The following is a 17,834-nucleotide window of genomic DNA, read 5'->3' as shown; positions in this document are numbered from 1 at the left end:
CTACGGAGACGTCAACTGAAAATTAAAGGAGAAGAAAATTTTATTGATATATGAACTCATTTGAATCATACATCTTTTATGTCGATGCCGTGCAACTACGAATTTCTATAACCAGTTATTTAAAATAATAAAAGAAAAAAAGATTTCTGGGGGCACAATTAACCGCAATATAACAATTTTAACATATTTAATAGAGAATATTAATAACAAAGAAAATTCTCCAAGAATTGAGTTAAAAATATCTATCTAATTAATTCATCATTTAATATATTAATATTATGGGGATTCTGTTTTGTTTGGTTATTTATGGAAAGAAAGTTTGTATTATGTTTTGAAGTTCGAATTGATTAAAAAATTCCGACTTTCATTTAATTGCAACAATGTCTTAAATATATTTAAAAAATTAATTGCATTTTTTTCTCAATAGCAAATAATAACGCAATATATTTCAACATTTTTTTTGAACGAATACACAACTCAGAGTTATGAAAGCGCTAAATTATATTTACAAAAAAAAAAAAAAAAAATCTATTTCAATTCTATCCTGAATTAAAAATTAATATACAGGGTGATCAAGAAATAACAGGTGGTGTTTGGAGCCCTGTAGCATGTTATGTACTGGAAGAAATATAACAAAATTTGGCCACCGTATACAATAAAGTATGCGGCTTCGATTTATTAAAAGGGGAAAAAATAGTACCAAAAAACGCCCATACGGGAAATCCTGGCGGAAAAAGAATACATAACTGCCAATGGAAACAGTAAATAGCAACACACCAAGTACCAATGAAAAACGTTTATTATAGCAACTTAAAAATTTAGTTCAAGTTAACCGCCAACTTGATGTTCCAATAATTACATGCGGTACACGAGGTTTTCGAAGGCGGCTCGCAGCATATCGCCATTTATTCGTCTGACAAGTAACTTTATTTGATCTTTTACAGCAGGAATGTCAGGAACATGTCCTTGATACACAACGCCTTTCAAGTTTTCAAGTAGCCCCACTACCACAAATTGCCAAGATTCAGAGCAGTGTCATCAGTTAATGGGTGTTATCTTATATGGATAAAATTTCAGGATCTTACGTAATATCTTCTGCACCGTCTAGAATGGTATATCTGTTTTTCGTGATATTGAACGTGCACTGCTGGTACTCTGCTTATTAGCTCTAGCCTGATCCATAACGGCAGTTGCAACTTTTTCAACTTGTTCCAGCTTGGCACCTTAACGTCCTCGGCCTGGTTGCCCACTAAGGATTCCTTTTATTTTAAATCTTTCAACCATTCTTCGTAAGTTAGTTATGGCCATCGGTCCTCTACGTAACTGTTTTAACCGCCGATATTCAGGAAGAGCAGCACTGAAAATTTCATCACGCTGATAAAACAGCTTGACTAATAAGGCGCGTTCACGTAGTGACAACACAATCTACGGACGAATTCTTGTAAAATGACTTAAATTCCCACAACCCTTCCTTTTATTTTCGATGTCATGCCACAAAGTACCCGTATAAGCAAATTACATAAAAAAGTTTTTAATCGCAGCGCCAGGATTTCCCCTATCGGCGTTTATATATATATATATATATATATATATATATATATATATATATATATATATATATATATAAATCGAAACCGCATGCTTTAATTTGTGTGGTGGCCAAAATTTGTTATATTTCGTCCGGTACATAACACGCTACAGGGCTCCGAATACCTCTTGTTATTTCTTGATCACCCTGTATATATTCTAATAGTTAACAAAAAGCTGTTGGCTATCCGCAGTTTACAAAAAAAAAAAAAAAAAAAGTCTACTATAAAAAAGAGCTACGATACTTTTCTTGTAAAGACATACGTTTTACAAAAAAAAAAAAAAAAAAAAAAAAAAGGTCAGCGATTAAAAAAAAAATAGCAACAATACTTTGCTTGCAATGACATAAGTTTGCAAAAAAAAATTATGTTTCATTCATAAAAAATAGCCACCATAAAAAATTATTCATACGACGAATAACATTCGAAATATTGCGTGTATAAGAGCTGCATTAAAAAGTCGTATTTTAAGTGTGTCGAAAGATTTTATTGCAGCAAAACACATGTATAAGTTAGCTCTACCTACTCGCAAAATTCTATACGTTTGTTGAATGCTATCACAATATTCCATATGTCGCTAGCTGTTCTGGATGTTATATCAAATTTTTGTGCGTTTTACTGTTTGTGGCTTTTGACACATTACTTTTCAATAAAAAGGGCAATAGTCAATATTTTAATTTTGAAAATATGTGTCAAACAGGATCTCGATTTAAAACTTAAAAATAAACTTCAATAAGAATAAATTATAGTCTTTAATCATAACTTCACATAACTTTAAATTTGTTACAAACTTCAAATGAATTCAAACTAAATTTAAATGCATTTTACAAAATTTAAACTAATTTGTTCCATTTCGTATAAAAACAAATGTGAGTAAATTTTATTAAGACCTTCATATACTTCGAATTCAAATGAAATTATGCTTAACATTTTTTTTAAAATTTTTAATGGACAAATCATGAATCATCTTTTAGAATTATTTTTTGCTATTGTAATGATTTTAATTTCATATTTATAAGGAAAAGCTGTATGATTAAGTTTAAATGAAGGCAATGAAATAAGTGATACAGTGGCAGATTTCTGACTATGCAAACAAGTTAGGCTAATGGGACTCACATGAATTTTGTTTAAAAAGGAATCAGTGAATTATAAGTTATTAAGATAATATTAACACTTCGTCAAGTATAATTGGTCAGGTTCATTGGTCTCTTTCAATGTTTATAAATATCAAGCCTCATGTTAAATAATCATTTGTACATATGTAATGTCGAGTTATCGTAAATCATAATAAATAAATAACGGCATACATTTTTACAAAGTTATCAGTATAAAATATTAACTAAAAATAAATAATTAACATATTGATTAAGTTAAAAATGTGCAAGCCCACAGCAGCCTATAACCACAAATTGTTTAAATCTCCCACTGAACGATATTGGAAATACATTTAAGATTCCATTCCCTTATAACTAACGATAATTTTAAAAAAATAAATAACAACGAACCGGTTAGCAAAACTCGTTTAATTTAAACCAGTTACTTCCAGATTATTTATTAATAATTCTATGAAATTCAAAATGAAGTATAAGAAATTCGATTTTTTTTTCCAGGTAAATCCAAAGGCCAATCCAAAGACCCTCGGTTTAGCCGGCTGTTGCATTCCCACTGGCTACGGTGCGGTCATGAATGCGGGAAAAGTCCCTCCTGGCTCCACTTGTGCCGTCTGGGGTCTTGGAGGAGTGGGCATGTGTGTCCTTATGGGGTGCAGGGATAGTGGTGCTTCCAAGATTATTGGAATAGACACAAATCCAAACAAATTTCCTTTAGGTATTCATCTGATTATTATTCCTCACTTTCCTGTAGAGATTATCGTAATGATATGGTAACTGTTTGTCGCAATTAAATTTGGTTTTTATATAATTTGAACAAAAACTGTATTCATTTTCAAGAAAAATGAAAAACTCATGCACTTTTCTTCAAGTTCAATATTTACGCTAACATAATTAGATAATTATTATTAAAGTATAAAAATTTTTATACAAAGAGAAGGTTTTAAGAAATTTCCGTTATCGATAATATAAATTAGTATTTCCTCTTTTTAAAAATGTATCAAACAATGTTTGTTTGGACGGTTTGGCCTGATTTTATTAACGCGCCCACAGCAATCATGACATAAGAAATATTTGATCATACCACCGCAAGATAAAATGTTAATATAAAATATATACATCCGTAGCAGTTAAAAGGTAACATACAATACCATAATAAAAGGAATATAATTTGTTTGAGAGCATGAAGAGACAAAGATGAAATTGAGATTATATAAGCAATTATTTTTGAAATGTACGAATAGATGTAAGCAATTAAGATAAGTTATTTAAATCAATGTTTTTGAATGAAATGTCTTTTAAATACAAGAAATAATTTCTTTACTTACTATTGCTCACTCTTTTATGTTTTTAATAAATATTTAGCCGTCATTTTGTGATAAGATGACACTTCTTTTTTTCAGCAAAGGAATTCGGGGCGACAGACTTCTTGAATCCGAAGGACGTAGATAATGTTCCCGAAAAGCTGGCTGAAATGACCAACGGAGGAGTAGATTTCTGTTTCGTATCTGTCGGTATTACGCCTGTCATGGTATGAGCTTTTATTGGCATTTAGTTCAGTGATCTTTTAAAGTTGGTTTTATTGTTTTTAGATGGATTTGGGAAGGATTATCTATTACAAATTATTTTTACATTATTAACAATATGTTGCTGTGTATAGATTTTTTTTCTTTATAACAATTTTAATGTATTATAACTGTATTAAATCTGATTAGATTCCTTGCAATAGTTTTTCGTTTCTGGTCATCAGTTCATTTAAAAGAAATTTTTTTCTTAATTATCGCAGTAATGTTTGAAAAATGTTATACAAAATATCTTAAAATTATAATAATAAACCTTTAAAAGAGATAAATAACATCTAAAGGTTCGAAACAGAAACTAAAGACCGGAAATGCCATCGGAAGATGATAAGTAGTGTCGATCATTCAAGCTGTCGTGCAAAGTATCAGTTGGCGAAAGATGGCAAAAAAGGAAGAATCGCTCATCCCATGTGTGGACGAAATTCCTGGACAGAAATATGGCGGACTCCACTTGCTTGTATATGTGTATCAAAATTTCTATCATTATGGGCATTCAAGGGTAGCTAGTTTACTGAGGGTAGATAATGATCAACGAGAATTCCCATCAAGAAAGAAACGGTATCGGATGAGGATGACAATAATCTTTGTATAGGACACATAACGCCAATATTTTAAGAGTCTCATTCCTTGCATTCCTTTATAGGGTTTAGATTCCGCATTCTGACAGTTTTCGACATTTACCTTTTACGTTGTGATTTTCAAAGAAATTTGTTGAAGACATGAATCTTCAAAACCTTATTTTGTTCACAGAAAAGATTGGTTTTTTTTTCTTACTTGGGAAGTCGAATTTCGTGTAGCATTGTTATTTATAGATATTTAAAGTCGTTCTGTTAAATCGAGTTTTCTACCAATCTTCTCTTTCTCCCTCTCTTTTACATTTTTGCTTTTTTGTGCTTCTAAATCTTTGCGATTATGAATTCTTATTAATTCCTCTTCGTTTTTGATCTACTCTAAATATTTTGAGATCTTCATTACAAACATACATTATCTGGTCTCTATAAATTAATTATGCCTTTTTCAAATATATAATTTGTTTCCAACTTTGAAGAAAAATCTTTTTTTTTTTTTTAAGTGTTTAAACTTCACGTCGTTCTTAACAAACTTAATAGTTATAAAATAGTGCCACACTTGCTTTATATGCGTCATATCTACTATGTTAGGTCAGCTTAATTTGTACCATTTTACGTAGACTGAATCAATTTCTTTCGGTATTAGAGGTTACCTGCCATTTAGGTTGCTGGGAAACCCCCATCCCAGTCTACTCCGATTCGCATCGATTACGAAAACCGCGGGTGTGAATCATGCTCCACTTATCCACCATCAACAAAATTAACTGCTGTATTCCTGAAATAACATGAATATTCTAATCTACTGAATGCAGATATTAACAAGCCCCTCCAGATACTAAGAAATTCTAATGTATACAAAACTACAGAATCTGCTTAATATCACTAATTATAAGTCTATTATTTTTCCTCCTTTTACCGCAGTTTAATTTACTGCATTTTCTTACAAACAAAAGATAGTATTATAGGAGTTGCATTAAACCATATTTTCACTGAGTGTCAAGGATCAGCAATAATGTTCAGCGAAATTATCGGACAAATCTAGCAAAGAAATTGCAAATGTCATTAAATAAAAGGCGCAATTTTTTTCAACCAATTCAGGTACTAGGGAATTTTAGTTTCTTTAATGTAACAATGTTTATATATGTTGGATACTATATGTAAATCACTCCATGCTACTAGCACGATGCAAAAATCTTTCAAAACGCTCCGCAGAGGAAATTGCTGGATTTAAAGTTACTAGATCGTCTAGTAGTACAAGGTAATTCATAAAGAAGTATACACTTTCCAGATGCTGTAAAACAGTAACAGTCAAAGACATGCACTACCTCAGTGAACTGTAAGATAGATGTATTCCTAAAGTTTGTCTTTTGCCCCTGACGGAAGTGACATAGGCAATAGCGTGCGTGTCATGTGACTAATCAGTTGAAATGTCTGCGTTCTACAGTGGAGAAGGCTTTTTGTGTTCTTCATGAGCAAACTGTCACGGGAGCCACTTTTTTTTTTTGGATATGTTAATTCTTTGCTTGATGCCACAGTTGCCGGATGACTTAACAATTTCATTCTCCAATTGGATTGTACACTACCACACTGGTCAGGTAAAGTGCGAGATTACCACGATGAACATCTCCCTCACCGATGGATTGGACAAGTCGCGGACTACAACATGTCACTTACCCAATGACCACCAAAAGTCCTGACCTTACTCCTGGTGATTTCTGTGTTGGGGTACACAAAGAACCCTCCCCTTCCTATTATTATAGCGGAACTGAAACAGCTACTATCGATGGACTTGATTAAGATAATACGCGTTTGGGTGGAAATGAGTTACCGACATATAGCGGTTCGATATATGTCGTGTGACGAAGGGGCCACTTATAGAACATATGTAACATTCTCTAACGAAATTCAAAATAATCTCATACAATTTTGTTATAGGTAGCATATAATATCTTACATTGTTTTTTTATTTATAGGGCATTGAAATGCATATTTCTGTATGAATCACCTGTATTACTATCATATATAGTAGGCATTCACGAAAAAAAGCTTTTCCAAACATTTATTGAATTATAGTTAGAAATTAATCATAATGTTCCTATTTTTCCTCAGTAATCCAGTGATACCAATTATATTTTTCAAACTTTAATACATTTTTTAATATATTTTAGGACAATACTTTTTTTTTGTTTTAATATCTGTATGTATACGAACACATGTTGCGATAATATTAAATAAATTTTTTTAAGTGCACGTTACTATGTTATAATAAGAATAAAATTTTAAAAATACAATAGAATACCTATAAATGAAGTGAATTCAGAGAATTCATTTCAGAGATAAAGTTAAAGTGAATTCAAAGAATTAAAATTTCAATATTCTTTCGATAAAAGGGGAAAGCTTAACAAAAATCATTAGAGGGCAAACTTGTATGATATTGACTTGGAAGTTTGTATCTTACATATTAAAAATTTGAAAATCTTTGCTGTAGATTAAAACTGAACGACCATTTGAGAAAATGTCATAAATATATACTTTCATCAATTTTATGCAGCTAATTTATCATGTTTCCCATAATGCTCCTTACAAATGCCATATCCAATCATTCACTTAAAATCTAAAAGTATACACGTATAAAAAATAAAAATGTATACGTATATACGTAAAACACAAAAATATGTATGTATATATACTGCAAGCTAATCTATATTAATTTTCAAAAAGGAAATGTTGAAATATGATTACAAAGAATTGCACTTAAATTTATTCTAGCTTCATCTGTTATTATTCATTTCCAATTCATTCTTAAATGACAAAACTGGAAGATGTCTTGATTACATATTTTCTCCATTACTGCCCATTAGAAACGATTTAAATCAGTTTATCCGAGTGATACATTTGCAGAACTGCTGCAGAAGCAATTTAAGCGCCGTTACACGTTTTACCACTCAATCTCTCTGGCCTCAAGACCTAAAGAAAAAGAATGCGGGGAGGAAGGGGGGGGGGCGAACGTCCTAGAAGACGTCTGTAACGTTTTACTTACTTGCCACGAGACATATAAAAAACAAAAAAGCTACCAAGAAACGAGATGGACAGAAAATCAATGAAAGAAAAGGCAGAGAGATGTTTTTCAGGTATCTGTCGCGTTTCATTTGCGGGTAGAACGGAATACCGAAATAAAAATCAATAAGGTACAAATTTTCTCGAATTATCTCGCTATGGCGATTTTGGTTCCACGCACTAGGATGGCACGTGTCTCAGAAGAAATTCATTAACCCACATAGTAGTAAATAATCTCAGTAGATGTTAAGATATTGTAAGTTGTAGATTCATTTCTAATTTGTTGAAATTAATAATTACAATATTCGCATATAAATACTCACCTAGACTTTACCGACAACGTTTATAAAAATATGCTTTTATTAGTGAACTAACATTTCGAAAATATCTTTTATCAAAAATATGACGCCAAAACAAAAGCGTAAAAACAAGAAGTGATAGAAATTCTCTAAATAAAAATGAGAAATTTAATCGCATTTATGATATATTTTAATTTTTAGCAAATGTTTAGAAATTTCATTTAATTTTCTTAACAGTATTATTTGTAGCGTGTCACTTATACGATTGTGCTTTGATCTCAGTAGTTTTAATAAAAAAAATATTTTCTTCTTCTTAGGATTAGTATATTTCATGATTCATCAATATAAATACTATGCAATTTTAAAATAAATTTTTAGTTCAAACTCTCAGCCAGATGATGCTACTCGTATGAAATCAAAATTTAACTAAAATTAATTGACTAATTTATTATTAAATTCTGAAAATTATTGCATTATGACAAATATCTATATAAATAATTTGTTTCCATATTCTAATTATGCTATATTCAGTTTACAAAACAAATCTTAGGTGTCACTATGTTGTTTGCTCACACAATATTATACATTAAGAATGGAAAGAATTTTTATCAATAAGAAATTAACTGCTCAATAAATTATCATGAAACCACCATTAAAATCTTCCTTATTCCCATTATTTATGAACAAAATTTGAAAAAAAAAAAAAATCTATTTAATACTTTAGAGTTAACAAGGAAAATAATAATTAATGTTTCAGTTTTATGTGTACTGATTCATATATTTTTATTTGAAAAATAATTTTATTTTGCATTTTAATCATTATTATTTTAATATATTCTTATCCAAAAATATTTGCATTCAACTGCTGTTGTATATCTATTTAATGCGTAAGATAATTTTGAAGTCATTAATAATTTTGAATAACTTCAAAATAAATCCATTTTTACATTGTATATGAGATTCAATTAAGATCTGCTCATTATAATATTACATTTCTTTCTTCCTTTTTTATCCCCATGTTCGAAATTTGTTACTACATTCCAGAAAAGTAATCAATTTCTATTGTAATTCTAAATGGCCACTTAATATAACTTGGTTTGTTTATATTCGATTAGTTAACATAAGCTTAATTTTTCTAAGTTCTCACTTTAAGTAGGTTTGCCCTTTCTATCATGCGTAATGTAACTCATCATTAATTTGCTTAATATCCCGATTTTCATCATCTTCGGAACTTTTCATACAAAATCAATAGAATTTCAGACAATATTTGCCATGGAAAATAATTCATTCCTAGATTAAATTACATTTTAATAAAAAAATTCTTAAAAGTAATATAGATATATTATACTTTTTTATGTAACTTGATGTGTATTTTCGTTTGTTCTGATTGAAAAAAAGAAAAAAAAAAAAAAAAAAACAGCTTTTTTACTTATAACATAAGTGAAAAAATAATGTCAAATTCTTTTATTCAATTTATGAAGGGTCAATTAATTTTCCTTGATGACTTTTTACTATCTCAATATTTTCATTATTTAATTATCAATTAATTATTTAATTTCATTCAATTTTAAAACTATAAGAAATAATAAAAGCAGAAACTTCTGCCTAAAAGTATGTTTTGGTTACTATACTAAAACAAACAAACAAAAATCTAACTATTTTTTTTAATTAAAACTTTAAGGGTAAGAAAAATAAACAATAATTCTTGCTGAAAACAATATTATAAAAGAATTAAGATACAATGAATATTAGTTAATGAAAAAAAAATTCCTTTCATTAAAAATTAAGACATATTATGAATATCTTAAGGAAAATATTATGATATTAATTATAGCAGTGCTTCATACTTTTCTGATTTTTGCTTTGGTTTCTAGAGTTTTGGTTAAAGATATTTTCTGCGTTTTAGTACACTAATTAAAATGCATTTTTATAAGCTTATTTTTAATTCTGTTATTTTTAAAATTACAATTTCTTTTAGCTAAAATGTAAGATAAAAGGATATTGCTTCTGTCAGATTCCCCTTCCCCTCGAATAATCTCTTAATATCAATTTAGTAAGTTTCCCATGTGCACTTTCATTTCTCTATCAAGATATTTTCTGCGGTCGCTGAATCGAATAGCGTTCTGGTCCCTCTGGAGTTGCACATGGGTTCCTCCTTTTTCCCGCGTTCATTGAGAGATACCTTTGCTGAGTTGTTTTTAGACAGAATCGGGGTTAAAGACCTCTCCCAAAAAAGCAATTTCTCTGTGCTATATGAAGGCTATTTAGGAAATTCATTAGCGCAGACTATAAACGCCTCAGATGATACAAAATAATTTTAGATAGTGTTAACAAATTGTCTCTTTGTGTGATACTAATCGTCTTTCTTAATGATGGTAAAATTCGCTGCGAAATAAACGGAATTTTATTCGGAAAATATTTTGTTTCCTAGTGTAAAGCTTTTTCTTATTTTGATTTGTGAATGTTTTTGTTTTTAATATCAAAAATAAAGCTTAAAAGTGGTGAACATTTCTTTGATATATTAAACATTTTTTTAATAAAATCAACACATTCAGTTAAAATATGGAGTAATCCTAATTAAGTTCGTTAAGTGCAGAGTTGATACTCACCGTTAAATTTGGAAATCTCAGCAAAATATTGAGCAAATTCGTTTTTTTTATTAGTAATAACAAGATATGTAATTCTTATAGAGATTAAGATTTATCGGAGTCAGACTGTATTTTTCGTTTAAGATAACAAAAATTTTAAAAAATTGTAAATGGTATTAATTTATTTACAATTAACTCTAAGATATTTAGAGAAAAAACAATTATCAATCATATAATTTTAAATCTAGTCTTCTAATAAAGAAATCAGTTCAGACGGTCATTTATAATACTTTTTAAATCGTATAGCATAACTAATTTATGAGTCTTTTTTTTATTTAGAGAAGAGAGTCTTTTCTTTATCTTAAGATAGGTGAATGTAGCTCAAGAATGGTCTTTTTCTCAACAGATCATCTAAAGCTAATTAACAACCAGAATCATCCTTACAATACGTTAAGTCTTCGAATACAATGACTTGTTTGCCACGTGCGCAGGATTATTTTTGTAACTAAACCAAATTAGCAATTAACTTGAAAGACAAAGTTCATTCGAAAACTTATCTCAATGGCTTTCATTTTCTTATATGGACTGAAATAACAAATTCTGCAAATAGGACGGGTCATCTAATTAGGAGGTCAAAAAGATAAATCAAGGATGAACGGAAATAATATTAAACGAATTTTAATATTAATTGACCCATAAAGTTAACGGACCTTCCTTTAATAGGTTAAATTATCAACATAAAATAAATATCAAACAATTCAAAGCAGTTAAGACGATCACTTACAAAGACTATTCATTTAGAAATTACTTTAGTTAATAAGAAACTGTTTACAGAAAGCAATTATTAAATGGTTAAACCAACCAAACGCTTTCACAATGCATACAACTTTTTCAACAGCTCGTGCAAATATTAGCTCTCACCGGAAGTTGAAAAAGTAATCTAAACATTAGCTGCAGTTTAAACATTCTAAAGTACCTATTCATTTACTAGTAGCACGCGGAAAGGCGTTCACGTGCTTGTATCTCATTAATCGATGAGGCTCGCCTATTTTGAAATATTATCTTTTACCTTGTTGCCTGCTGTATTACAACGTTTTCTCTGCTTATTTTAGTAATGGCGAAGAGTTACACAAATCGATGAACAGTCGGAGTTATGAATATTAACCAATGGGAGATAAAGGGTTATTTTGTATGTTCAAAAGGACATGGCTGATCGCCAGTTTTCCTTCGCTGTGTGAGAGCATCATTTTAACATATTTCATCCAGCCCATGACTTTTTTTGTCGCGAGTTTGAGCAAATTGATTAACTAGGGTGAATAAATTTAATAGACTGGATTAACGATAATGAGTACTGTAGAATGCATGCATTACAAACTTCTATTTATCTTTCGTTATATACTTTTATTTATCTTGTTTCAATTTTAATAAAGATGGTATTTTGTCATGGATTTTTCACTCATTCTCTGATGTGCTAGAGTAGGATTTCTCAAACGCGAGTTCGCAAATTGTACAGACTAAGTCTATGGCAAAGGATACCGACGTGCTCTCATTGGTTTAAGCCTTGGCATCTTTTTGGCAATGTTTTGACAAAAAGATGCCAAGCATACCGAAAAATATACCGAACAAAACATACCGAAATATATTTTTATAAAAATAAATAAAATTTGTGAATTTATCCCCCCCCCATTTTTTACGGTTTACATGTAATATTAATCTGGAACACATATACAGCGGAAAAGATCAAATCCTGAAACCTAAATGCAGGAAATATAAAAATTACAATTTATTAAAAATAATTTTTGTATGTGTTTCTTCTTAATATTATTTTGATATAACTAAAAGAATTAGCTACGAAATCACATATTCCGTTAAAGCTTACATATTTAACCGTTTTGGGCATGAAATAATCATCTCCCCATATGTATTTGATGGGAAAGTAAAAAACGTTCAGCAACAAGTTTCAATGACTGCATAAATTATCTAATAAAGGCACGAAAGTCATAGAAAAATAAGAATTATTTAATTGCTGCACCATATATTGAGTAATTACTTTCATATAGTTTTTATACTTGTGTGCATAAACAACATTAGTTATTTGTATTACTAGTATTATTGGTAATATTTATTATTATTATTAATAATTAGTATTAGTAGTATTACTAGTAATATTTAGAGAAAACAATTATATTAATAAAAATTAGATCTTGCTGATATTCACTCATATCTTCCATAAAACTAATGAAAGGTACAAGGTTTGAGCCAAATAAGCGAAAACTACACTATTTGCAAAACATTGCCAAAAAGATGCCAAGGCTTAAACCAATGAGAGCACGTCGGTATCCTTTGCCATAGACTTAGTCTGTACAATTTGCGAACTCGCTTCTCAAACTATGAAATATGTATCACAAATGGTACACATTATTTTATTTTGCTGATACTTAAATGTTAAGTCAAAAGATGCAAAATGATACTTCTATTAACTTTCTGCTTTGATTGTTATTATTCAGATACTTTAAACTAATGAAGACGAATCCCAACTTGTCGAAATTGATTACGATTAAGCATGCTCATTCCGCGCATTATTTTCATCAATATCAAATTTTAATATTTGCAATTTATGTTTTATCCCTTTCTATTAATTACAATATATAATCAATACTTTATTACAAAGTAAAAATTTCATTTGCGAAAATAACAGAGAAATATAAATTCAAAATATTTTACCTTTTTGTTATAAATACTTTTTTTTGATAATACATGAGTTTTTTATTCTTATTATATGTTGTATAGATCTTTAAAAAATCTAAGATCCGTTTTTAGAAGTTTGAAATTTCGTACATTTATTCGACTTCGATATTAATAGATTATTTTAATATATTTGTAACAATTAAACAAATTGATTTATTAATTAAGTTTGATTCCATATTTGTGGTGTTACTTGGCAGCGAAGATGAAAAAAAAATTGATTTCAATTTTATTTAATTTTGTGTTTTTTTTAAAGTTCTACTTTTTTAGTACACTAATAAAATTCTAATAGAATTGTTTTTATCATATTTATGCTTATCGCATAAGCTTCTTCGCGAATTCTGACGCCAATTTTCCTTCCTATCGAAGCAGAATTCAAAAAAACAATTATTACATTTATTTATTTAATTAACTTAAAGAAATTACAAATTTCAAATCAAAACGATGTAAACTAAACTTTCAGCGCAACAGTAAACTTTCAAATGCAGATATCTATAAACTTAAAATTTCTAGCTATTGCCTCATTGAATTATGGTATTATATATCATTTAGATCCGAAATCTTTTCAGTTCGTTCTTCCTTTAGTATAACTTCATTTGTAAGCGGTACGTATTTACAATAATTTAAATCATAGAGCGATTTCTAGAAGGGAGAATTCATTTTTCCCCCTCTACAGTTGTAATTTTTGATTCTTTATTATTCTGTTACGAGTGTATCCGCCTGTTTGGGTACTTTTCACATAATTGATATTAGACATATATGCATTTCACGATATCACATTCGAAAATGAGTTTAGCAAATTATGGCGCCAAGTCGAATAGTTTTTTTTTCCATTCGTATTCAATTTATAAAGTGAAAATCTTTTCAATTAAGATAATCCAAATTCTCCAGTTATAAGCAGTTTAAAATCTTTTGGATGTTTATAAATTTAATGAAACTGGAAAAACTAATGAACTAGTTCCTTCGCCTAATCAAATCACCAGTCCAATTTTTATTTTATACAAAAATCCATGATCTCTAAATATGTTCTCAATAGTTGCATGTAAATTTTAAATTGATTTTAAAATAAATTTGTCACAATTTAATTTAATCTATGATAAAAAAAAATGGCATTCTAGAAAATCGGCATTTAATCTATGATAAAAAATTCATTGACATTTAACTGTTTGTTTATAATTGAGTATTGTGATCCAATGCATGCTCGCATTTAAAATACTTTTCAGAATTTAACACAATATAATAAACATGTTAAAATACTCAAATTTATTTAATAACACATAACATCTATTTCTTTAGTTAAAATGAATCTCCCATTTAAGAGTTCATGGCTATGAATTCAAACAGAACTGTTCAATTTTACTAACTCCCCTCTCTCTCTAATAGGAGCAAGCTTTCATGTCCAGTCACCCTCAATGGGGCAAGACAGTGATAATCGGTCTTGCGGACATCGGCGAAACAATGAAAGCCGGAATCTGGGAATTAATTTACGGAAGGCAGCTCGTCGGAACTTTCTACGGATGTAAGTAACCAAGCGTGATTTCCTATTTCGCTTTCTAACGATGCATAATGCACTACCGAAAGAAAAAAAAAAGTGTAAGATTTCCCATAATTAACAAAATTCTGTCAAGATCTGCAAAAAAAAAAAAAAAAAAAAAAAAAGAAAGAAAGAAAGATAGTCGCTTTTTGTAAGTTTTTTTTAAAAGAATGATAATGTTTATAGGCTGGATACGATCAGTAAATTACGTAATGCATGCATTGAAAGAAAAAATAATGAAACTAGTGCTAAAAAGAGTCGCTATCGGATAGACAAATAAATATTCTTTTTGTAAATTGCGTGATATAAAAGTCGTTCTGCACAGAATGTAACAGTTAATGGAATCAGCCTAGACGAATGAAGATTGAAACATGCTACAATGTTTTAGACTAGAAGTAAAAAAAAATCGCTTATTTTTCCTTTTGGGATTTTTTCCAAAATTCTGGCTATTGATTTTTTTTTTTTAACAGTGCAAAATTACATTGAGACGCAACTCGATGCCAAGTGATCCCATCGAAATGACATGGTGTCGATTCCACATAAGCTCTTTCCGTGCCCTTATTGAGAATTGACAGTGACATGAATTTTATGAAATCACATAGTCTTTCAATTGGCTCAGAACTATCCCAATGTAAAATCGTCTTAAATTCTTCTTAAATATGGATTTCAATTGCAACAGAGAATGGACGTCTGAAATGTATGTAAATTGCCGCATTTGGGAATCAGTTGATTCTCTGGGAATATTGGTTGCACTTTATTTAAAACAAATTTCTTAAACATGCTGTTCATGATTTCGCCAACAAAATATTCTTAAGCGTTAAATTGTAACTTATGTTACAACTGTCTTATTTTATTCGCCTCATACTTGTTTTGTAAGTGCATGAACATTTTTAATAGGGTCAAATTCCTTGTGGCATTAAAATCTTTAGTGTCTGGGTAATCAAACTACAAATTGTCTTTTGCGGTAATACAGTTACACTTTTCGATGTAAAACTGCGCAGCTAAATTAGCTGAAACTTTTTGTTTTTAACAGTTAAAAAAACGACGCGATTAAATATTTTCTGAAACGGTGAGAACAGTTTAAATTTCATTGCAATAATTAAATTCATTGTTGAAATTTATGCAAAAAAATATTTTTCTTAATTCTTAAAATTTATATATATATAAAAAATTAAGACAATTAAGCAGATATCACGAAAAAAAAAACAATTTTTAAAATTCGAAATGGTGTAAACATAAATTTTAGGCACTGATTTTGAGACTTCTTTTTAGTTAAACGCTCAAGTCTTGTTTAATTTTTAATGCTGAGATAAATAAGTGTATTGCAATTAAGATAAATAACTGTACTTGCATTTCGATTAAAATACAGATGAATACCAGAAGTCTCATTTCACAGATTAAATTAAAATTATTAATTAATACAGAATCATTTAATGAAAATTAATCATTACGAGAACAGTCTTTATATGATTAGAGGCGTCTGATCTCTTTTACTGAGTTCCTAGACTTTCATGCTCTAAGTGGAGACATTTCTCATCTTTTTCCCTTTCTGACTATCCACATTTCATATAAAAACATGGTTACCAGTAGCGCGGACCGTACACGTTACGAAACACAGGCAGAATTCTACATATGGGTACTAAGAAATACTTGGACTCCAATATAGCTATTATTCAATTAGGCTATATATATATATATATTCGTTTTGATTATATATATTCTACACTATATATATTTGTTTTGATTCCAGCTTACAAGGCCAGACTGGGTATCCCTCAACTTGTAGACAAGGTAGTGAGCGGTCAAATCCAATTGGAGAAATTGATTTCCCACCGTTTACCTCTAGAAAAAATCAGCGAAGGATTCAACATGCTCAAAACTGGAGAATCGTAAGTAGTTTGTTCGATTTACCCACTTTTTTTCATCTTTTAAGCCTTTTTTACATTCTGTTATTTTTCTTTATAAATTTTCAATAAGTATTATTCTTTTATGATATCATGAGGCATATGATTTTTAAGAAAAATATTGGTTTGCTATAAAACCACTTGCGACAATTTAAACTGTTTTTTTTAAAAAAATACATCGTTTTTAATTTTATACCTTGTATTTAATAATGTTTTGTTAGCTTAATATTATTAATTCGCATAAAAAAATACATATTTAGAAATCACACAATCTGTTTTGTTTTTCGTTAGTTTAGCTTAAACATTTAACTCATGGATTATAGTTTTCTTATAAGAATTTTTAAAAACGGAGTTAAATATTAATCACAACAAAGTTTTTGATTAATATTTTTAATAATAATCAAAAATGATATAAAATATGTATAATATGAAAAGTAAATAGAAGTCTATATAATGACATTTGTAACAGCTTTTTTTTTTTTTTCCCAAATTTCTTGTGTTTAAAAATAGGAAGTTATAGATAAACAGCAACAACAAAGTCATTTGATAATTTTTGTCACTGACATTGATGATAGAATTCTGAGTTACCGAATTCATTTTGTAACACAGAATTATTGCTATTGCAATCTGAATTTACCGATGAATTCGATAACTAACAACCTATAGTTTCTCACAGGTTAAAATGCTGTTTATCTAAAAGTACCTTTGATTGTCCTTTGCACCTTTGAGGGGACTAATCCTTCATATCACTAACAGCTACAAAATCGCCAGTGTCAAGAAGTAGGATGACACTGGCAATTAGCGTAAATTGTCGACATGAAGGGCTACTAACTAGTAGATTTCAACTAAAAGAAATTTTATAT

General features: G+C 29.3%; 1 protein-coding gene across 2 annotated transcripts in view; it reads left to right on the top strand.

The window, feature by feature from the left end:
* Nucleotides 1–17,834, top strand: part of LOC129972558 (alcohol dehydrogenase class-3-like) — a 34,420-nt gene that overhangs the window by 15,846 nt on the left and 740 nt on the right. For both annotated transcript variants that reach the window (XM_056086739.1, XM_056086738.1), the window contains exons 7-10: nucleotides 3,197–3,413; nucleotides 4,099–4,226; nucleotides 14,917–15,052; nucleotides 16,818–16,956. In XM_056086739.1, the coding sequence (XP_055942714.1) occupies nucleotides 3,197–3,413; nucleotides 4,099–4,226; nucleotides 14,917–15,052; nucleotides 16,818–16,956 (620 nt within the window). The remainder of the gene's footprint in view (nucleotides 1–3,196; nucleotides 3,414–4,098; nucleotides 4,227–14,916; nucleotides 15,053–16,817; nucleotides 16,957–17,834) is intronic.

The sequence above is a fragment of the Argiope bruennichi genome, chromosome 6 (assembly GCF_947563725.1).
Source record: "Argiope bruennichi chromosome 6, qqArgBrue1.1, whole genome shotgun sequence".
In the NCBI taxonomy this organism is placed as follows: domain Eukaryota; kingdom Metazoa; phylum Arthropoda; class Arachnida; order Araneae; family Araneidae; genus Argiope; species Argiope bruennichi.
The sequence above is the reverse complement of the archived record's forward strand: the minus strand, read 5'-3'. Positions and strand labels throughout refer to the sequence as shown.